This window comes from Heliconius melpomene, chromosome 5, assembly GCF_056956725.1.
Source record: "Heliconius melpomene rosina isolate 202511_hmr_F chromosome 5, ASM5695672v1, whole genome shotgun sequence".
NCBI classification, from domain to species: Eukaryota; Metazoa; Arthropoda; class Insecta; order Lepidoptera; family Nymphalidae; genus Heliconius; species Heliconius melpomene.
Window position 1 is genome coordinate 7,385,940 of NC_140393.1, and position 22,504 is coordinate 7,408,443.

Below are 22,504 nucleotides of genomic sequence, written 5' to 3' on the forward strand. Positions count from 1 at the left end.
TCCAAGTTGGACGGCGCGGCGGGCGGCACACTGCGCCCGTACAGTGTGTCTTTATTACGTGTAAATACCTGAAACTAATGTATGTATATACGTATATTACTTCTATTTACTACTTCTCGCTGGTTCTTTTGCAGACGCCTTTTACATAACGTGGTCTTATTAAATTTTAATGACTCCTAAACCTATTTCTCTTTGAAATTAAAATCTTTTTTATTAAATAAAAGCAAGAAAATATTCTGAAAAGCAATTCAGAAACTAAGTTATAGAAATTTAAATATAATTTATATAGAAAAATAAGAAAAAGCGTTTTTTAATCTTTCTAAGGAATTTCTTTTATATTACTTGTAATTGATAAATCTTATCTTATATTGATGTCAACAGATCTTGTTGTTGATTAATATATCAGTATGAATTTAACTTTCTCTTAAAACCTGTATGTAAGCTGGGAAGTATTATATTCATATATATAGAAACATATTATTATTTTCCAGGGGTAATCAAAATGAAATACAATGTCGCACGGCTTACGTTTTTAGATATTACTATAGAAATATGTATTTTTTGTCAGTTTCGCGCTGTATTCCACATATTGCAGAGGGAACCTAGTCTTAAGATACTCAATTCCCCCACTTTCCGCCGAATTTTTGAGGCGTTGCGTGTTGAGTGGCAGAACTTACATAACAATCTATGAAAGACGAATAATATATAAAATATAAAATTTTCAAAAGTCTATCTATTCTAAAGATACTAACAGACTATTTCAATTAAGTTTAAAGTGAATCTTGTTAGCGTGGGTCAGCTACCTGCAGAACGTCAAGTGCTTTGTCGTGAGACATACTGCTCAAGCATGGCTCTTTACACCACACTTGAAAGACATTTTGTTTACTTTTGGTCTTAAAAGTATCTTCTTTTAAGTTATATTATGGTAAAATTATTTATTTACAGTTAAATATAGTGTAGATAAAACTGTCATTGTCCTTTAGTACTATATTCCAGTATTAGTATTATATCCACTCAGGAGAGTGGAGCAAATTGACCCACAGTTACCCATGTCCAATTTTCAAGGCATTGCGTGTTGAATGGCGCAACTCAACGCTGCGCCTTGTCTTGTTAGTTGTTACCAGAGGAAGGAAATGATAATAACACATTCAGGTCTTATTTGAAATTAAAAGCTTTACCATTATAAAATATACTTTTATTATCCAAGAGAACTTTATATTTTGAAATATAAAGCGTGAAGCTGATAAAGCGTCCAGTCGTGCAAAACAGGTTGTGATTTCGATTCCCACTCGAGATATCAAAATATCTATTTTTTTTAAGTCTCAGCTCTGATATCGAGGCAAAGCGCGGTGTTGAGTTCCGTCATTCAACACACAATGGCAAAATTTTTCTCTTATTTACGGTCATCATAAGCCTTTTAAGATTTTTTAATTTAATTTTATAAGCCTTTTTAACGACCATATTACCATTGAATTACTTTCAGTTTACCTAAAAAAAGAACAATTTTACCACTCGTGTATTAAATAGATATATCCACAAACATTGTGGACATTTTGTGTTAGACCCTTTACCATATGCCGCCCTTTTACGTTCCATAAAAATCAAATAAAGTATAATAGCAGTTTAATTTAATATCTTAAGTCGAAACATATTAGCCTATTTATCTTCGCCGGAGCATTTTCAGCGCAGTAAAAGTTACATTTATGTAAAAATATACGGCATATAACGGCGGTACGACATTGACGGATGGGCACGTTCCAACATATTTAGCTGGCTTTCCTTTTTGATCGTTGTTTAATAAAAACCGATACATATTTTATATGTAAATAAGGTGTTTTAAACTTAGCTTTATGGGCGTAGGGCAGAATAATCTGTGCCCACCCCAAAAGTTTTTACTATTAATAAAAAAAAACAACATTTACACGACCACATCTCAAATTCAAATATAACGTCCAGCCCAAGAAAATACATATATCTCGATACGCCCATGTTTAGTAAGCAATTACATACTTCCACTCCAAAAATAATTTTAACACTTTTGCCTATTGATGTTATCTCTATTGATGTCTAAAATCTTTAAAGATATAGGGACTCGTTAACGAGGTGGCGCCATTGGTTTATGTCTTTTAAGTCACGGCCTTATTGATTATTTAGTATACACAAACTACGAACATTTATATTCATTATAACAATACAATTTAAAAAGAAAAATTAAGCAATATATCCAAACTATAACTAATAATGAGTAAAAATAAATATTTGTTAATACATAAAATGGAATGGGCTCGTATGAAAAATCAAGGGGACACTCGTAACTATGAACGGCCAAATACGAACAAAGAAGATTATATTAAATCTCTACACGAACAATCGCAAAATTGGATAAAAAACTGGCCAGACACTGTACAGGCAAGCTTCATTAGTATAAATCGAATTCTAAATTTGCAATAATTTAATTGTCCTTAATCTAAATAATTGTAATATTTACCATCATTGCGCAATGGTTGTCCCATTTTTGTTTGATTACGTCATCTCGATAGTTCTGGGTTCGTTTGACGTGACAGACAGCGATATCTGTCACAGCTTTTTTTCAGCTTCACGCTTTATCCCGTATATACCAGGATAGGCTGAGGGAACCTTGGTTAAGACACTCCGTCTCCCATTAGGACGCTTCTACTCTGCACTTTCCGCCGAAATCTTTAATTCATTGCGTGTTGAGTGATGAAACTTCACGGGAGCTTTGCCGCGATACGCGAGCAATGAAATGAAAATATTAAATTTATTCACTCGAGTAGGAATCGAACCCACGGCCTACAAACCCACAAACGTCGCGTTAAGAATCGCACGCTTGTACGAGTACCTTTGCGCTACGACGGCCACAATCAATGTCTCAAACGTGGACAGAAAATGGAATTCGTGTCTTGCAACTTGGCCCCTTGCTATATGGAAAACACGAGAAGTTACAAAATACAGGGTGAGTCATATTGAACTTTCCGATTTCAATAAGGTGTGTATTAAAAACAAAGCGACATGCAGTAAAAATTATTTTATTGTTTGAAAGCACATAACATGCAGTTTTAATTTAGTTGGTTTTAAAAATGATATCCTGTAAATGTCTACCTCCATTGACCACACACTGAAGCCTTTCCCGGAAGTTGTCCATTACTCGTCGAGTCATATTCAGCGGAATAGCATTGATTTCTTCCGTGATTGCAGCCTTCAGTTCATCGATGGTTCGGGGACGATGCGTGTACACCTTTTCCTTCAGGTAACCCCAGAGAAAGAAATCGCAGGGGGTTAAATCAGGTGATCTCGGCGGCCACCCAACGTCACCTCGCAAAGAAATGAGATGACCGGGAAACATTTGTCGCAGGATTTCCATTGAACGCCTGGATGTATGGGCTGTAGCACCATCTTGTTGGAACCAGATGTTATCGTTGTCATGATTCTGCGTTAATTCCTCCAATTTCGGTTTCAGAAAAGTTTCAAGCATGTCGCAATACCGAGCAGAGGTAACTGTGACGACTTGACCATCTTCTTCAAAAAAATAGGGACCCCACACACCAAACTCTGCAATAGCGCACCACACTGTCACTCGAGGGCTGTGAAGTGGTCGTTCGTGTAGGTTTCGTGGGTTATTCTCAGCCCAGTATCGAAAATTCTGTTTGTTGACAGTTCCGGCGAGGTGAAAATGTGCCTCATCACTGAAGATCAAAACAGCAGTGCGGGGGATCTGCTGAATGTCGCGGCATAAATTTGTTCGTGTGTCTAAGTCTCTAACTGTTAATTCTTGCACTACCTGAATCTTGTATGGGTGAAATTTAAGGTCTCTATGCAGTATTCTGCGGACACTACTGAAAGATAATCCTAGTGAAGCGGCATGTTTCCGAACAGAACGCCGAGGGGATTGTTGAATTGAAGCCCGCACTCTATCCACGTTTTCCGCTGACGTTGACGTCCTAATTCGGCCTTGTGGTCTTGTTTTTAATGCTGATGATGTTGCTCTAAAATTTGATACCCAATTTCTGATTGTTGGTCCAGTGGGAATGGGATCACGTCGACCAATAGCAAAATGTAAACGGAACGCACGCTGTGTTGTGATCACGGAGCCGCCATTTTTAATAAACTCTTCAACTACGAACGCACGATGTTGTCCCGACCAAGCCATTGCTCACACTAAAACTGCATGTCATGGCGCGTCTAATGACACCATCCCCACCCTTCTACTCCTTCCCTTCTTCGTGCAACGTCCTTCCAAAACCGGAAAGTTCAATATGACCCACCCTCACCACATACGAAAATGAAAATCAATGTAGAAACTTAAGTTATTGTTAAAAATGTTTTTATTGAACTACATGTTTTATTTGGATATACACAAATATAATACTTAAATAAACATATTTAATTTATAAAAAATACTTCTATTTAAAGGGACACATAAGTCAACTAGAGAAACAGAATAAAGCTGAAAAACTTAAGCTTATAGAATCAGTAAAAGAGTATATTTCAAAAGATAAACATAAAAAAAGGAATATGGAGTGCATTAAAAAAGCGAAGGAATTAATATTTGATGACAGTTCTTATGGCCGGCAATTATTAAGGTAAACAAATACTGTAAACGCGACAGGTTGTCAGTTCGATTCTCACTCGAGGAAATGAATTTACATAATATTTTCATTTCCTAGCTCTTGTATCGAAGCAACGCTCGGCGCTTAGATCTGGCAACACTCCCTGCTCCCAGAATTCGGCGGATAATTGGGAACCGCCTGTAGTAACACTAGGTTCCTTAGCCTATCCTGCTGCGTGCGGGATACAGTGTGATGCTAAAATAAATTAAGGTAAATGACGAGAAAGGATAACCAGCGTATAACTTGCTATAATATTTTAAATAATTGATTACGTCAACCATTGCTCATTTGTTATTTATCGCATTGATGAGTATGAATAATGTAGGTAAACTAATATATAAATCATATTTCATAGGTAGCTGTCATAAATATATGAAGTTTTATTTTTTAGAGGCCAGATGTGGCGCGACGCGACGTTTGTGGGTTCGATCCCCACTCGACGGAATGAATTATTATTTATTAATATTGTCATTTCTTCGCTCCGGCACCAAGGCCAGTGTTTACTTCCGCCATCCAATGACTCAAAAATTCAGTGAGAATTCAGATACAGTGTGAAGCTAATTTGATTTTGATTCATAGTATATGTATATGCTATCATATATAGATGGAGTTTTCTTTTTTTAATAACACTTACCATATTAATTACAATACAGCGCCCTTTTGGCATCTAAAACGTTAGAAGAACGAGATGAACAAATAAAATTTCAAAATAAAATAAAACACGAAGAAAATATCTTACGAAACAACGAACCAAAGTCGTCGTCTCTACAAAATGCGAATGAAATGGAAATAAATGAAAAAAAGATAAAGGTATATCAAAAACAGAACGCGTTCGAAATGGCGCATGCAAATAAGACAATGTGAGTTATTGTAATTTTATTTAACACGTGTTTTACTAAAATTATAGTACCAAATATCATGATAGTGACGTCGAAAAGTGTTTCCTATGTATTTTATTTTATTTATTTATTTATTTTTGAAAAACTTACATAAGTATAAACTACAAAACTTTTTAAACAATTACATAAGTAGGTTAGATTTGCAAAAGAAAAAGAAATTATTAGAAAAAAAACAAGCAAAACAAGACCAAAATTATGAGGGCCTAATGAATGAGTTACTAATTGAAGAAGAGAAGAAAATTATGGTAAAATATCTTCATTAATGTTTATATTACCTATATTTTATTTCGTACATAGGTGATATGATCATAAATATAATAATATATCCATTTTATTATAATTATATTTATATTGGTATCGGTATATCAACATAACTCGTAATTAAATATGTCACTTTAATTATCTTAATATATTCAAAGTCTTAGTAATATTCTTTCTTGCAAGACTCGATTCTTAGGTATTAAATATCAGCTTCACGCTGTATCCCGCACGCTGCAGGGTAGGCAGAGGGAAAAGACACTCCCTTATCCACTTTCCGTCAATTTTTTCACGGCATTGAGTGGCGGAACTTAACGCCGGGATTTTGTCTGGGTGCTAGAATGAAGAAATGAAAGTGGATCGAACCCACAACCGTCACACCCTTGTGCCCCTGCGCCGGTTTGCGGCGGTTCTTAGATATACATATTATAATACAAAATATCCTTTAATGAAAATCAGCGATAGTATCATCTAAGCAATACATATAAAACTGTATGCCGGTTTTGTAGGCAGTTGTGCTGAAAAATATAGTATTAAAATAAATTTTTAGATGGAGAACATAATATTGCACAGAGAAAGCGTAAAGGAATATGAAGGTATAAATAAAAAAATAAAAGAATTAAAAGCTTTAACGGAAAAGGAGGACGAGAGAAAACGCGCTATCTGGCAGAATTATCAGGAGAGAGTGAATTATAAGAATCAAATTATTTTTGATCAGGTAAAATGAAAAAACTCACATTTTAATTTTTAAAAATCTGGGATAGGCAGAAGATTATACTGGGGTGGGCACGGCTCACCCGACTCCCTTCTTTCTACGCATATGCAAGTTAATTTTTCAAAATTTGTACGGGAACGAGCCGAGATTTATAATGTTTCGTATAAAATTGTGTTGTATTTAGGTAAATATAAATTATGTTTAGAAAAAAAGCAAGAGTTTTCGACCTAAGCAAAAGTTATGCGTATAAACGTATAAACTTTTGTCGACTCTAACAGAGTTACTCATAGATACAGCTGGAACTACTGCACAAAGAATATATTATAAAATTATATATTAGTATGTATGTACATACGTTGAATAAGATATTTTATTAAATAATTAATAATTCAAAATATATTCATATTTTTAGATGCATAAAAATAAAGCAAATCTTCTACAGTACCGAAAAGTTTATGAAAATATAAAAAATCTAAATGAAGAGAAAGAGAAAATGTACAACGATTTTGTAGACAAGGGCATCGAACTTTTGCAAGAGAGGTACCGGAGTCCCTACCTAATTATGATATACTGAGTTGTAATTGGCTTAGAACCTAATGTTTTATTTTAAAAATTATTGTAACGTAAAATTTTAGGTTTTATTAGATAATAGTACAAAACATGTTTTCAATTAAAAGGTTTTCTATTGCTGTTCGCTGTAAACATAGTCTGTAAATTTTATTTAAAGATTAAAACTAGAAGAAGAAAAAGAAATTAATAATAAAACGTCGCAGTGCAACATAAGGAAATTACTGGATGAAGAAAATAAAATATTAGCTAAAGTCAACAATAAAATATCTTCAAAAAAGAAAGTTATTTGCAAATGCCATAGACAAGCGTTAATTGACAAAGAATCTTTTAAAACAAAAAGGAAAAATGGTATTTCGTTAAATTATGAAATTTCTTTTTTATCTAACTTTTATTTAACTAACTGAGTTAATTTATATTTATTTTGTAGACACAAGTGGTCCATTATTTTTGAAAGTTGAAAATATATTATTGAAAAATCTTTCAAAGCCTGAAAAAAAAACTTCTAAGAACTCGTTGCAAAATTCGCATGCGTACTTTGCAGAGCGCGCAACGGACACTCTACAACAATGTCGTTACAAAAATATGGCGCTTAACGTCCTCCATGTGAGTAATACTTTAAATTAATCTTTTAAACGATCCAGTGCTGGTGAGGCGCCTGGCGCAGTGGCGCATCATGCAGCAATTTGCTAAACAGCGCCAATGCGAAGACTGGTACGTCATGAACCTAGTTCGTATTAAATTTTAATTATTTTTTTCATTATATGCTAACGTTTTTAGAGAGAATTGCACAAACTAATCAAACAGATCTGGAGTAAAACATTTATGCCAGAAGAATGGAGTCGAACTGAAATCGGCATCCCATCAAAATTATTATCTCTAACTACAATAACTCTCTTGTCTACTTTTCAATATGGCCAAAAATGTGCCCGAGACGCAAAGATCGAAATCGCTGGCAACATCTTTTACAACTCAGCTCATGTGTAGTCAAGAGTATGCGGATGACGTGGATTTGATAGGAAGAGCTCTGCCTATAGTCGAGACTGCTTACCATGCGCTGAAAAAGTCATCTGAGAAAGCTGGATTACAAGTAAACGCAGCGAAAAGAAAATATCTGAAAGCGTCAAAAGAACTACACATACCACCGTCCAATATAACCATTAACAGTGGCACTCTTAATAGATTCAATGAATTCGTGTATCTCGGCACCTTAAAGTTTAAACACGACTGGTTATGAGTTCGATCGCCACTCGAGAAAAAGAAAAAATTAATTAAAATGTAAATTTTCATTTCTTCTCTCTAGTATCGAGGTAAAGCGCGGCGTTGAGTTCTACAACTAAACACGCAATGCCTCCAGAATTCAGTTTCTAAAGTTTTTTTATTTAAGACTTAGGATTTTATTTAAAGTAGTAGCTTAATGTACTATCAAATTAATAATCAGGAAATTAATACTCATATTGTTGATTTTATAGAATTACAGAAAAGAAAACCGTTTGGACGCTACATCGCTGCCAGTTGCTGATTTTTAAACATTTTTAGCAGGAACAGGAAATTCAGTGTTAAAACACTCAATTTGCTATTTTAAACATTTCTTAATGAATAAAATAAAATTTTGATTAAATTGGCAGTATAAATAAAACTATAATATCGACAATCATTATACTACATTTATTTACTCTAACTCTTATTTACAAAACCTGTCCTTATATCCCTTCTTGACACATTCCTGTTTACTACTGAGTTTATAGTTGAATAACAATAATATGAATTGGAATAGAGTATATTGTAGTATTCTTAACATACTAAATAAATAACTTCAAGAAACAACAAAATAGTACAGTCGAACGATTAATTGATAAAAAAAGATAATTCAACAAAAATTAAGAAACGCCAATTAAATAAGTAATATTATAAACACAAAGGAATAATTTAAAATCTTGTAATATTCAATATTAACATAGGGTTTTTACATTTTTAAAGTTGGCTAGAGAATATATTTTTTAAATAAAGTACATCCGACTGTACTTGGTGCATTTACTAAATTCAATGTTAAAATAAATGATTGAAGAGAGATAAAATTGAAAAATTTATTAACTAAGCTAACTCCCCAGTTACTTTTACATTATAAGTAATAATATTCATATGATACAAAAGTAACTGTGAATAACAATTTCACTTATAAATTAACACGAATACTCAACACGGATAAAATATTGATTTCTACACGATTTAATATATTTTAATCAGAAAAATCTATTATTCATTTATTTATTTAGCGTAAAAGCGTGTATTCGTGAATGTTTTTTGTCTAATTGTTTAGTATGGTGATTGTTTTTGCTTGAGTACTGCCTGTACGCATTTAGCCATGGTGGGGGAGGCGCGGCTGATGGCGTCTGTCATGAAATAGTCCTCTAGTTGTTTCAGTTGTACGTCCAACTTGCCTGACACTGGTTTTTGGAGGTTCTGAAAAAATATAGATAAATGTTATATTTCATGCTTAGTCGCGAATAGCAGGGTGGAAAGGATAATCTAATGTCAAGATATGCCAATCTCCATATTCCACGTGAACTCGAGACATTAACTGGCTGCTAGTGGAGTTTACAATTAATTTAAAATTTAAATTAGTCTTTTTTTCCTTTTTCATTTTTTTATTTATTTTAAGTTAGAGAACAGCATTATAATATATTTGATGACAAAGTTGTGAACTAATAATTAACATATTTTAATATAATCAAAAAAAATGTAATAAGAATTTTTGAATACAAGAAACCACAAACCTGAGCAAGAGCACGTGCTTGCGCAAAATAATTATTATCTTGCACTTCCCCATACGCCACGAGCGCCGGGCTGACCTCTGCGAGGCGGCCGCGCACCTCGTCCAACGAATCGTAGGGGAGACGAGCGCCCACTACTTCTGATAGGGCTCTGGAAAATAATATATTTCATAATTACGAGATATATAACAAAAAAAACACCACACATCACACCATTTCTTGCTTAGATAGGCATGGCTATCCCACTACACCATGACGGTCTCATAATTGTTAGCATAGAAAATAATAAAACCACAGTATATATAAAAAAAATCGTACGACTGTATCATCGCTCTGAAAACGTTGATTTCTGGCACTAAACACGCAATGACTCCAGAATTCGACGGAAACTGGAGAACGGAAGTTTCTTAATGGAAACAGAGCGTCTAGAAACACTAGGTTCCCATGTTCCCTTTGCCTATCCTGTCATGTGCGGAATACAACATTAAGCTAAAAAAATATGATTACTATTCTTAGGCCAATTTGTTATGAAAGTCCTCAAAAATTATTGCTTTCAATAATACTGCATAGTTCACTATATATTTTACAAGATAAAAGGAGGGAGGGAACGTTATTCACTTGGGAAGAAAATTAACAAAAGTAAGAATAAGCCCATTATCAAAGTTATATAAACTATATAAAGCTTGCTAGCTATATAAGCCTTGGACTCTCACCTGATGATCTTCCAGTCCTCGCGGGCGCGGCCCGGCGGCGTGACGGCGGGCAGCGTCTGCTGCGCGCGCCCCTCCGCGTTCACGTATGTGGCGCGCTTCTCCGTGTACGCCGCGCCCGGCAGCACCACGTCCGCCATCGCCGCGCCCGCGTCGCCGTGGTGACCTGCAAATGAGGAATTCATAAACAATACTACTAGCGAGTGAACAATATTATATTGTCAATTGAATGTCATGCCGGATAGCTCCCAGTCTAACTATTCTTAGCAGAACTGCCTACAGAGCCAATAGTGGATTTACGATCATTAGACGATGATCTTTTAGAGTTCCGTACTTTTCAAGAAATAACTTAATTTTTAACAAAAAGAAAAACCGACTTCTAACAACGTACTAAAAAGAAAAAATATTTTTACAAAGATTTTATAATTTAGAAGTCGGTGCCAAGTAAAACAAACAGGCTTAGTAATTTGATATTGTAGTAGGATTGTTATAGCATTAGCTTGACGGTCCCATGATTTCCGTATAATAAAAATCGTATTTCTACATTTACTTAAAAATAGATTTATTGCAATTGCATATTCAACACCATAGCCCGACTCGCACTTGTCAGGTTTTTTGAACTCTATTAACAATTGCATTAATACATTAAAGAATCAGTAGTCAGAGAGAACGGAGCGCCAAATGCTACTGTAAAGAATCATTATTATGGATAAAATAACAAAACAAAATAATAGACGCAATAAAAAAAAACGGCAATTCACTCATACCTTGATAAATAACAAAACAGTCCTTAGGTAGTGCCTCTCTGGTCACGACCCCAGCGTCGGCCCCCAGCAGGTACACCACCTTGGGCCCATCCTGCAAGTGTTGCCCCACGCCCGGCTTGTAGCCGATATCAAGCGCCGCCACCTGGGACGCTGTGCGTTGGAGTACGTTAAGCACCTGGGAAATAGGAGTAGGAGATTGAAACTAAGAAACCCTTATCTATTATTTTTTAAGAAATACATTAAAAACAATCCAAATTACCTTCCATTCCTTATCTTCCAGCTTATCCTGCAAACGTAGAGCCAGCTCCTGGGTGTAAGCTAACAAAGCTGGTCCTTCCGAAGACTTGAGCTGATCAGCACCAAGTATCACTACCGGGCGCTTGGCACTCTCCAATCTCTTGAGGACTTCGTGGGAGGAACTGCCTGTTGCCAGGTCCTTGACGATGGAGGCTGAGTCACCTACATGCTGCATTATGTATACATAGCTTTTAGCAATTATTTCACTATTTTTAATTTAATACTGTATAATTCAATGACGTCATATTTAATTCCACAGGCCATAATATAGGCTTTTTATATGCAAATGTATCTCCGACATACTTTATTATAACAATGAAAATATTTAAAACAACTAAATCAGCTTCACGCTGTATCCCACACCGAACAGGGTAGGCAGAGGAAACCTAATGTTAAGACACTCCGTTTCCCACTTTCTGCCGAATTCTGGAGGCATTGCAGGTTGAGTGGCCGAACTCAACGCCGCGCTTTGCCTCGACATAAGAGCGAAGAAATGGAAATATAAATTTAAATACATATTTCATCTCCTCGAGAGGGAATCGAACCCACAACCAGTCGATTTTACAGTCACACTCTGTGCCCCTGAGCCACGACTAGGCTCAAAATACACTAAAACAACCAAATATATGTTAAGTTACCACAAACAATGTTTATGAAGTAAAAATAATTTGACTTTCAAAATAAAAATAACTATGAGCAAAACGAGAGTATTGTAGAACAATACAATAAGTACAGATCTTAAACGTGATGGTTGTGCCACTCAAGTAAATGAATTGTTTTTTTTCTCGTGTTGTTATAAACACAAAATTAGGCGGTGCATAATAAACGGAGTGCCTCAACACTAGGTTCCCTCTGCTTACCCTGCTATATGAAGAATACAGGTGATACTAAACCTAAATAATAAATATAACTCACCATATATTCATATGTAAGGTCAACGTTAGGTCCCACGAGCGCCACATCAGTCTCCTTATGGACGAAGGCCTTACGAATACGCGCGTTTAGTAGGGGCGCCTCGAAGCGCACGTTGGTACCGATGAGCAACACGAAATCAGCTTCTTCTACATCTGATGGAGAAATTTAATTGTTATATTTTATACCCTTTTAAGCTATTCCACAGTAAGAATAAAATAATATTTTGGAAAACGTACAAAAATTTTAACGTGGAAGGGCTCCGAAGAACCTTGGCAATCGCCCAAGGCCCCTTACAACCTGCTTGTTACAACTTATTTATATTATTCAAACAAGGTTCACTTCCAACTTAAATAAATTATATTTTTTTCTATACAAAGAAAAAAAGAAAATAAGGTTATTTTAAAATTCCGGAAATGTTTGACTGGTAGTACTCTAATTTTATTGTAAGTTTTTCCCCGGTTTTGCAATGAACTGAATATTTTTTTTCTGTACTATAATAACACAAAATATTGTGTTTTGTTGTATTCCATCACCTAAGTATAACGGTAATGCGTTCGTGTCTTAACACCTCTCCATTTCTCCCCTCCTCTCCCATCCTCTGTTTACACTGCTATATATGTAGAACAGTATGACATAGAAAAAAACAACTTTTAACTAAAAAAGCCGTTTAGTAAAAGTTATTCCGTTAAGTCATTATAGTTATTCGAAGTTCATTCATTTATTTTCAAAATTTACCAAAATAAAGCACTCACTGGCAATCTTAGTGTTCAACAAGTATGAAGACCGAAGATCTGTACCGGCACCCTCCAACGGGAAGTACTGTTCAGTACACGCATTCTCTGAGCCAAGACGGTTAATCAAATCCTTTAGGGCCACTAGGGATTCTGCATCCGCGAAATCACCTGCCACCACTAATAGCTGGAAAAATGAGGAATTATTTAAATAAATGAAAGTAACGTGGCGCAAGGGTACAAGCGTGTGTGGCTGTTAATGCGACAGGTTGTGAATTCTAAATTCTAGAAATTCTAAGTCTAGAAATTAAAATATTTTCATTTCTTTGCTTTAGCAAGCAAAGGCAAAGTACAGCCACTCAACACGCAATGCCTCCAAAATTCAGCGGAAAATGGGGAATGGAAGTATCTTAACACTAGATTCACAAGTTTCCTCTATCTAGCCTGCTACGTGCCGTAACAGCGTGAAGCTAAACACAAAGAAAGAAACTTATTACCAAAGATATTAAGCAGAAATGTTTATAAATGAGTCAGTGACCTTATCAAGATCAATGACGTCATCCAGGTCGATGACATCACAATTTACCTTGCCAGGGGGACAATCCCTGAGTGCCCTTGCAGCTGACACGATAGCATCCTCCCATTCTACGGGGGTCAGGTTCCCACGGCTATCGGCTAACATTGGGGTAACAAGACGCTGGCGTTTGAGACCGTCGCATGCGAATCGAGATTTGTCAGACAACCATTCTTCGTTGATTTCCTTTAAATGTTATATTATTTTGGTATAGAAATGTTTACTATTCTATAAATACATAAAAACAAAATATTAATAGAATAAAACAATTATAAGATCAATACTATCGATCAATATAAATAAACTGCGTTGAGTTCTGCCACTCAACACGCAATGGCTCCAGATTTCGGCAGAAAGTGAGGAATGGAAAGTGAAAAAATAAATAAGCTTTACTATTAGGAGATGTAAGATAGTATGATAGTAACAACGTTACTTCAATTATATTATCAAATAATATTTAAATATGATGTATAATATTTTTATATATATAATAAATTTTACCTCGAAAATATTAATAGAATAAAACAATTATAAGATCAATACTATCGATCAATATAAATAAACTGCGTTGAGTTCTGCCACTCAACACGCAATGGCTCCAGATTTCGGCAGAAAGTGAGGAATGGAAAGTGAAAAAATAAATAAGCTTTACTATTAGGAGATGTAAGATAGTATGATAGTAACAACGTTACTTCAATTATATTATCAAATAATATTTAAATATGATGTATAATATTTTTATATATATAATAAATTTTACCTCATTGGTTCTTGGTAGAATACGTAACACTTCGTTGGTGCGGGTAGCCACTACAATATTGCTGCCTAGTGGGTCCAACACATCTACCGAATCAATCTAAAAATATAATAGTACTAAAATGTCTGCAGTTATAGGGTTGTAAGAAGTACTAATTCTTTATCAATTATTTTATAATCATCTTCCAAAAATACGATATAAATTAATTCTAATTATGTCACAATGACTAATGTATTCATTATTAGAATCACAAAATTAGAGTCTGAGAAAAAATTCCTTTCAGACAAATTAATAAACAAATAATTATTACCATGAAAATACAAATGTTATGAGCTTAAAATTGCTGCAGAGTCAGCTAACAATGCTTGAGGATAGTATTTCAAATATACATTGATTTTCACATTAACATAATTATATAAACCACATAGTTATTTAATATTTTTTTGTAATTATTTATATGAGACAGCACTCACCCTCCTGGTCTCCCAGGGTCTAGCGGCGAAACTGTATGGCTTTGAAGTAAGAGCTCCAACAGGGCAAAGATCAATAATGTTACCAGAAAGTTCAGATAGGAACATTTTCTCAACATATGTTCCAACCTACAATGATAAAATAAAGTTTTAAGTTAACTAAAGAATATTTAAAAAATAAATATATCAGGCAATAAATAGGTCTGCATGTAGTTTTCAATAATAGAGAGAGAGTTAGGAAGTAAGTTTGTATGCCAAATACAAAGATTAGAGTTAAGACATACTGGTGAATGGTGACAAAGTAGTCATTATTGTGTTGTCAATGCAGGAGACACAGTTAGATTTTTATTTATTATTATTTATTTAATAGCTTCATGCTTTTTATCACATAGCAGGGTAAGCCAGGAGCATTAAAATAATCCATTGTCACACACACCTTAAAAATCTAATTTAATTTTTTACCTGCATATCAGTTCCTCTACCAGTAGTACCAAAGTCGTCTACTCCAGCAACCTCAGATGCAAACCTAATGCATCGAGTACAGTGAATGCACCGAGTCATAATAGTTTTAATTAATGGACCCACATCCTTGTCTTCTACAGCCCTATGTAATTGTTAAAAGTATGTATTAATATCTATAGCAATTAAAAATGTTATATTATGTTCAGGTTTATTAGAGGTAAAATGAAGAAAATATGTTGCTAATATTTAAGACAGAAATAATAATAAAAAAATACATATATGACATACTAAATGTCTGTAAGTTTAGAGCAAAGTAAATATTTACACATTTTATTTTAAGCAAATTAAATTATTTCATACCTTTTTCCAGAGAAATGGATATCTGTAAACCGACTTTTATCAGATCCAAATGCCATAGATTGATCTTGTAAGTCACACTCTCCTCCTTGGTCGCAAATAGGACAATCCAGTGGGTGGTTAACAAGAAGAAACTCCATAACACCTTCCCTAGCTTTTCTTGTGAGGTCCGAATTTGTTTTTACCCTCATACCCTTCATAACAGGCATGGCACATGCTGCTACAGGTTTAGGAGATTTCTCCACTTCAACCAGACACATTCTACAATTTCCAGCCACTGCTAATCTCTCATGATAACAGAATCGAGGAATCTCAACACCTACTTGAGCAGCTGCCTACAAAAAAAAAATTAAAGTAAATAATATATAACAGAAACTTAATAAATAACAATATTCACAAAAATTCAATAGAAAAATAATGTATTTTGTTATGACATACCTGCAATACTGTTGTACCAGGTAGAACATAAACAGGTTTATCATCTATAAAGACCTCAACCTTGTCAGGTTGCGCTGGGACTGCATCAGCAAGTTTACGTGCAGATAAAGGTGCCACTCGGCTTGGTGATAGCGCAAGCGCCCTTGTTAGCGGCTGGCGCAGCATTCTCTATATCAATTTAGAGTCAAAATTTATAATTAACACTTACTCTATTCAAAGTTTAAGTTGTGGTGTAAAATAATTAAGCCAAATGCCAACACAAAAAATATTTTACATAAGTTTTGCACTTAGAAAAACGAAATAATAAATGTAAACCTTCTTGTTATTATTACATAAGTAGGGTTGTCTAACCTAAATAAATATTGATCACATATATAAGTATTATACAGTTTAGGAAAAACAATAAATATATTTCACAAAATACTTATAAATATATTAATGGCGTAGTAAAATAGAAAACGTACTTGTAAAAAGTATTTCGAATCCGAAAATTTTTGTGACAGCTACAATCAAAAGCTGTCAGAGAATCAACGTCAAAAAAATGTCACTAAGGTGATGTCATTAAAGTTGCGTTCAAATTAAGGACAATATTTCTTTATTTGATTTTTAGATTAGTTCCACAATGCGGGTTATGTTAGAAGTTTTAAAAAAAATGTCCAGATCTATGGTTGTTTTTAATCTTTGCTCTCTTCCTTTCTCTTTCACTCAAATAAGGACGTGCGGTGTGGTAGGAACTTGTGCAAAAGATAGAATAGATTTTATAAAAAATGGCATTTGGAGACGTAAAATCTGCACAAGGCCTCGGCGAATTGAACAATTTTTTAGCTGAGAAAAGTTATGTGTCAGGGTATGTACCATTATTACTCAAATAGTTAAAAAGTAAAATATACCACGTCAACCGATGTTAACCTCTATTTATAGTAAAAGTGTTTTTCAGTTAGTAACTGACTATAGTAATACCCACGACTTTGCTAATGCGATGTCAATAAGAATGTTTCTCTTATCTGGTTTAGTTACACACCTTCTCAAGCCGATGTTCAAGTCTTTGAACAAGTAGGAAAAGCGCCGGCCGCCAGCTTACCACACGCCTTACGCTGGTATAACCACATCGCCTCCTACTCCCCTGCTGAACGTAAAGCATGGGTTGCAGGAGTGAGTCCACTTAAAGCCGGTGCACAGCCTACAGCTGCTGCACCCGCCAAGAAAGATGATGATGATGATGAAGTCGACCTCTTCGACTCAGATGAGGAAGAGGTTAGTATAAAAAACTCCTACATTTTTTTTATGTTTTTAATAAGTACTGTTCTATTTTTTTTTAAATAAAATATAAATAAAGGTTGTTTATTTTTTATATTGCATATATGTTTATTTATATATTAACTTATTGTTATATAAAATCTTTTTTTAATTGTTCAGGATGAGGAAGCAGCTAAAATCCGTGAGGAGCGTTTGCAGGCATATGCCAGCAAAAAGTCAAAGAAACCTGCCCTTATTGCTAAATCATCTATATTACTCGATGTCAAGCCTTGGGATGATGAGACAGACATGAGTGAAATGGAGAAACAGGTGCGCACTATTGAAATGGAAGGACTTCTGTGGGGAGCATCAAAACTTGTCCCAGTCGGTTATGGAATTAACAAACTCCAAATTATGTGCGTCATTGAGGACGACAAAGTCTCTGTTGACCTTCTTACAGAAAAAATTCAAGAATTTGAAGACTTTGTCCAATCTGTAGATATTGCTGCCTTCAACAAAATCTAAACAATGCCATCTTAATTTATCATCTTTTTCAATAAAATAACTTTCTTTACATATAATACTTTTATTATAATAACTACAAAATATTGGTTACAAAGCTTAATTAATTCTTTGTCTTATTGTTTTAAAGTGAACACTTAATATTACATTAAGAGTAAATATCAAAAAAGGTTTTCAATGTTAGATGAATTCAAAGGAGATGACTCATTAAGTTCACCAATCACACTGTATTCCTATACCTCGCAGAAACTAGAGCCCCATACATTTATACACATATGCATAAAAATTCTCAAATATCTTTCAATAATCACTACTTCATGACTAGTTCTGGTGTTTGCAGTGTGATTATTACTCATTCAACCTTCACATTTTGAGGAATATTCTCACCAACATGTGCTTGCAAAAACATCTTGGGAATGTCATTACCAAAGTATATCTTGTTGTTTAATGAAAGTGCTTCATATTTTTTTAAGTCCAAGTATTCCTTTGTTAACAGCAATTTGTTAGCTTCCGCCTGTTTCTTCAAGTGGTAATACCCAGCTTCTGCTTTTGTATGTTCCTTAGCCTTGTGGATGCTATCTTCAATAAGCTCAATCTTTTGAAGAGATTCTTTTTCCATAATTTTTTGTTCATATTGAATTTTTGCAACATGAGCCTCTTTCTCAGCTTCTATTACTGCTTTCCTTCGAGCGGTCTCAGCTTCCTTTTCGACAACCTAAAATTTTAAAAATACATAAGTACTTGAGGCCATAATAGCGCAGCAGCACAAAATTGTGACTAGTGAAATATTTATTTACGTTTATATTTCCATTTTTTCACTCTGGCGTCAAGGCAAAGCGCGGCGTTGAGTTCTGCCACTCAACACGCAATGCCTCTAGAATTTGGCAGAACATCTGGAATGGAGTGCCTTAACACTAGGTTCTCTCTGTCTACCCTGCTGTGTGCGGGATACAGTGTGAAGATGATTTTTTTTTCATAAGTACTTATGACTAGTTGAGTTGCAGGCACAAGCACTGTAAACAGAACAAGTTATAGGTTTGATTATCACTATTTTAATATTAAATTTCCTTGATTTAATAATCAGGCAAAGCATTGAGTTCAGTCACTTAAACTGAATTCATCCAGATTTTGGTGGAAAATAAGGAACTTCTGAGAAAGGGAGTGTCTTAACATTAGTTTCCCAAAAAAGAAAACATTTAACTTATCATAGTTTTAAAAAATACAAATAGCAAGATTATTACTTTCTGATGTTGTTCTGCTATGAGAAATTTAGATTTTTCAGCCTCCATAAGCTCATAATTTTTCCTGATTGCCTCAGGTATTTTTGGTTTTGTCACACGAACTCCTTTTACTTTAAGACCTGGTGCTAACTCATTCAAGTCATTTTGTAATGCCTGAAAATAAAATAAATATTATAGGTACAGAACAATATTCCATACTGTTCTTAGATTACGTCACTATAAATATGCCAGTTAAGCACAAATCATTTCGCCAGTATCACATTGTACAGAGAACACAAATGAAGAAAGATGTATATATAGAATACAAAATAAAAGTAATATTCAGAAAAATAGTCTTATTTTACAATTTACTCTGAAAATTATCATAGCACAGGGGGACAATTCCTAAATGCAAAAGTAATATATAAACAGTGGGTTCAGTTTCCGCTTCAGGAATTATTATTTTTGCTATTTTCAGTTGTCCAATCTGGTAGAAAAGTGTAGTGGTTAGTTCTACCACTTGCCACAAAGTGGCGAAAAATGTTTCTCAACACTGGGCTCCCTCTGTCTACCCTGCTGTATTGGAAATGGAAATGAATTGGAATGAAGCTATTTTTATTTTATACTTACTGTACTTAGATTTTCATCAATCTGGTCAAAGAGATCAATGTAAACTTCATGCAATGTGTGTGCACTGCAGAATTGATTCAACTCATGGTGTACTTTGTTAAATATCAATGTTTTGTCATAGTCAGCTGTGAAGTTCCTCACAACATCTAGAACTGAAAGTAAAGAAATCATATAATAAAATAATAGCTACAACTAAAAATATTTTAAGTTTATATAAATTTATAGTATTTACCACTTTGAGAATCTAGCTTATTGACAACTTCAATTCTTTCAAAATATATCATAACACCCCCACTTGTTCCACAGGGTACATTTTTCACTTCATCTGTCTGAAGAGTTGTCTGAACATACAATGGATAAAATATTTGAAATTATAATGCAAAGTATTATTTAAGAAATTTTATATAAGTTTTAAGCACCTGAATAGCTTTGTAAGTAGTTACAACTGGAACCATCATGTGAAATCCAGGTTGACTTGTGACTGGCAGTAATGCACCACCCTAAGTGTCAATAAAAGCGTTAATAAAATTGCAAATTTATACACAATTGACAATGAAAATACACAAACTAATTTATAATAGTATACTAACGCGATAATAAACTCCGACATAGCCTTCTTCCACTTTATGTAAAGAGAAGTGAACAAGTATTCCTAAAGTTAAAATAAAAATCGCCCAAAAAGAACTCTGATCGGCCATGCCTCTCCTACAAAAATCACAATATTTGTTATCTTAATTTCTTTGTTTACGGTTCAGTTATAAAATAAAATTATTTAGGTTTTAAGGATCCACCTCGGGCGTCCACCGCTTCCTACTGTTCGCGGTATGATGAAAATATATATTACAACTTTTCGTTAAATTTGTCTGCGACAAAATTTTGTCCTATAATAATAGGTTGTGACGAAAACGAAACAGAATTCAATATATTGATCACAATATAAGTAAATGAGACTGAAAATAAAAGCCTATAATTATTTTCATATAAAACTGTCAAACAGTAGAGTAAATTTACGTCACAAATGACAATATCATGCAAGGTACGTCTAAAAATACTGGTAAACAGTGAAGGAAAATAAAAAAAAATGTTTATTTTCTTTACAAAAAAAATTAAATATATTTTCGGATTCATTATATGTTTAATTATATATATGTATATATAAGACTAGTGGACCCGGACGCGGCTACGCCTGCTTCAACTATAAGAATATTTATTAAATATATTCATTAAATTATTTTCAATTTTCAATAGAATTAGTAAGAAAATATAAGTTTAATAATCAAAAAGAATAATAAGTAGATAAACATTATTAGAAAAATTTATCTGAGTTATTGAAATTAACCAACAAAAGGATTAAAAGTAACTAAAGGATAGATATTCTTAATATTAGAAAAAGTACCTAAAGTTTTCCGTGCGTGCGTACATAGATATCGACTCTACGAAATAACTAAACATTTCTCTCTATTAAGCAGGATAATTTTAGCGGGCAATATCAAATAAAATAAGAAGAGAACCAAAATGTAGCTTAAATTAATTATAAACAGCAAATAATTACATAAACATTTACAATAGTTCGAAAATGTATGAAAATTTATAAAACCGTCAACGTCATCTGCCCGTTCGCGTCGGATATACTGAGCCGCCCGAAGGCTAGGTCATTTCGAATCAGTGACATCTCCTTAATTATTGATTAGAATGTTATACAGTAAACTATAATTTCAATCTAGATAAAATGTTAAGAGTGACTATTCATAAGGATGAATATCAAAATGTCGCGGTAACGGTTGCGTAGCGACGCGACGGTTGTTATTAACATGGCAGAATAAATTGCATGTCAAATTAGAAAGTACTTTAAAATATATTAGTTTATACGTGTAATGTAATGTTATATAGCCTATAGCACTTCTGAAGAATGCAGCTTTCATATAAAACAAAAACAATGAAAATCGGACCAGTAGATCCAGAGATCTTAGCGTTCAAACAAACAAACAAACAAACAAACAAACAAACAAACAAACAAACAAACAAACAAACAAACAAACAAACAAACAAACAAACTCTTCCGCTTTATTATATTAGTATAGATAAAAGTAATTTATGACTGTAGTATGAATTTAAAGATATGTGGAGTGTATTTTCAGGCAAGCTGCACTGAGTTCTTAGCAATTGTTGTAGAATCTAATCGCTAAATGGCCTTAATATTACGCTGGCCATGTTAATTTTTTTCTTCACCCTCTAGCGATTCTTTTTTTTTGAGGATTAAGTTTTCCTTCATATATCTTTGTCTTATTCTGTCATTAATCAATGTCCTCTTTGTTAATTATCATAATTTTTACTCGCGCCTTATTTAAATATAAGATGTCATCATTGTTGAATATAAACGTGATAGTGTTATTTCATTTTTTTATTAGAAACCTTTCTACTTATTTCAAAAACATATTAAACTTAAAAGACGATGATTTTAAATTTCTAAACATTTTCTACGCTCTCTGTTTGGGTTATATTTATATCTGTAGATTGCCTTCTATATATTTAATATATTTTATTTTAATACTTACATATTTAAACATACATACATAC

The 22,504-nt window shown here is 33.8% G+C and overlaps 4 protein-coding genes across 5 annotated transcripts; 2 read left to right on the plus strand and 2 right to left on the minus strand.

Annotated features, from left to right (window-relative positions):
* The first annotated feature begins 2,237 nt into the window (after positions 1 to 2,237).
* Positions 2,238 to 8,870, plus strand: LOC146539134 (uncharacterized). Its single transcript, XM_085186006.1, has 9 exons — positions 2,238 to 2,409; positions 4,432 to 4,601; positions 5,282 to 5,488; positions 5,661 to 5,772; positions 6,336 to 6,503; positions 6,913 to 7,040; positions 7,228 to 7,418; positions 7,498 to 7,673; positions 8,540 to 8,870. Exons 1-9 carry the CDS (start codon positions 2,242 to 2,244, stop codon positions 8,594 to 8,596), a joined length of 1,377 nt encoding a protein of 458 aa, XP_085042132.1. The 5' UTR covers positions 2,238 to 2,241; the 3' UTR covers positions 8,597 to 8,870.
* On the minus strand, positions 8,715 to 16,920 carry ND-75 (NADH dehydrogenase (ubiquinone) 75 kDa subunit). 2 transcript variants are annotated; one of them, XM_085186004.1, is made up of 14 exons: positions 16,784 to 16,920; positions 16,320 to 16,487; positions 15,885 to 16,216; positions 15,525 to 15,666; positions 15,066 to 15,191; positions 14,596 to 14,691; positions 13,848 to 14,021; positions 13,283 to 13,448; positions 12,531 to 12,682; positions 11,578 to 11,784; positions 11,319 to 11,493; positions 10,555 to 10,717; positions 9,845 to 9,992; positions 8,715 to 9,530 (listed from the first exon to the last, which is right to left on the minus strand). In XM_085186004.1, the coding sequence occupies exons 2-14, from the start codon at positions 16,482 to 16,484 to the stop codon at positions 9,384 to 9,386; spliced, it is 2,193 nt and encodes a 730-aa protein (XP_085042130.1). In that variant the 5' UTR covers positions 16,485 to 16,487; positions 16,784 to 16,920; the 3' UTR covers positions 8,715 to 9,383. The 2 variants fall into 2 exon arrangements, with proteins under 2 accessions (XP_085042130.1, XP_085042131.1); XM_085186005.1 differs by lacking the exon at positions 16,784 to 16,920 and adding an exon at positions 16,671 to 16,777.
* Positions 16,921 to 17,004: 84 nt separating this feature from the next.
* LOC146539136 (elongation factor 1-beta'-like) lies at positions 17,005 to 18,131 on the plus strand. The gene is made up of 3 exons (XM_085186008.1): positions 17,005 to 17,166; positions 17,333 to 17,573; positions 17,736 to 18,131. Exons 1-3 carry the CDS (start codon positions 17,087 to 17,089, stop codon positions 18,078 to 18,080), a joined length of 666 nt encoding a protein of 221 aa, XP_085042134.1. The 5' UTR covers positions 17,005 to 17,086; the 3' UTR covers positions 18,081 to 18,131.
* Positions 18,122 to 20,940, minus strand: LOC146539137 (erlin-1-like). The gene is made up of 7 exons (XM_085186007.1): positions 20,719 to 20,940; positions 20,518 to 20,632; positions 20,347 to 20,427; positions 20,160 to 20,268; positions 19,928 to 20,079; positions 19,319 to 19,471; positions 18,122 to 18,792 (listed from the first exon to the last, which is right to left on the minus strand). The coding sequence occupies exons 2-7, from the start codon at positions 20,623 to 20,625 to the stop codon at positions 18,430 to 18,432; spliced, it is 966 nt and encodes a 321-aa protein (XP_085042133.1). The 5' UTR covers positions 20,626 to 20,632; positions 20,719 to 20,940; the 3' UTR covers positions 18,122 to 18,429.
* Positions 20,941 to 22,504: the final 1,564 nt, after the last annotated feature.

What these genes read in the sequence shown, in the direction of transcription:
- LOC146539134 (XM_085186006.1), top strand. Translation starts at nt 2,242, where the DNA reads ATGAGTAAAAATAAATATTTGTTAATACATAAAATGGAATGGGCTCGT. An exon ending in ACTGGCCAGACACTGTACAG is followed by an intron (nt 2,410 to 4,431) that starts GCAAGCTTCATT and finishes TTCTATTTAAAG; the next exon opens with GGACACATAAGTCAACTAGA. An exon ending in ATCGAACTTTTGCAAGAGAG is followed by an intron (nt 7,041 to 7,227) that starts GTACCGGAGTCC and finishes TTTTATTTAAAG; the next exon opens with ATTAAAACTAGAAGAAGAAA.
- ND-75 (XM_085186004.1), bottom strand. Translation starts at nt 16,484, where the DNA reads ATGCTGCGCCAGCCGCTAACAAGGGCGCTTGCGCTATCACCAAGCCGA. An exon ending in GTAGAGGAACTGATATGCAG is followed by an intron (nt 15,192 to 15,524) that starts GTAAAAAATTAA and finishes TTATCATTGTAG; the next exon opens with GTTGGAACATATGTTGAGAA. An exon ending in ACCTTACATATGAATATATG is followed by an intron (nt 11,785 to 12,530) that starts GTGAGTTATATT and finishes TACATAATGCAG; the next exon opens with CATGTAGGTGACTCAGCCTC.
- LOC146539136 (XM_085186008.1), top strand. Translation starts at nt 17,087, where the DNA reads ATGGCATTTGGAGACGTAAAATCTGCACAAGGCCTCGGCGAATTGAAC. An exon ending in GAGAAAAGTTATGTGTCAGG is followed by an intron (nt 17,167 to 17,332) that starts GTATGTACCATT and finishes TATCTGGTTTAG; the next exon opens with TTACACACCTTCTCAAGCCG. An exon ending in TCGACTCAGATGAGGAAGAG is followed by an intron (nt 17,574 to 17,735) that starts GTTAGTATAAAA and finishes TTAATTGTTCAG; the next exon opens with GATGAGGAAGCAGCTAAAAT.
- LOC146539137 (XM_085186007.1), bottom strand. Translation starts at nt 20,625, where the DNA reads ATGGCCGATCAGAGTTCTTTTTGGGCGATTTTTATTTTAACTTTAGGA. An exon ending in ATGTCGGAGTTTATTATCGC is followed by an intron (nt 20,428 to 20,517) that starts GTTAGTATACTA and finishes ATTGACACTTAG; the next exon opens with GGTGGTGCATTACTGCCAGT. An exon ending in TAAGCTAGATTCTCAAAGTG is followed by an intron (nt 20,080 to 20,159) that starts GTAAATACTATA and finishes CTTTACTTTCAG; the next exon opens with TTCTAGATGTTGTGAGGAAC.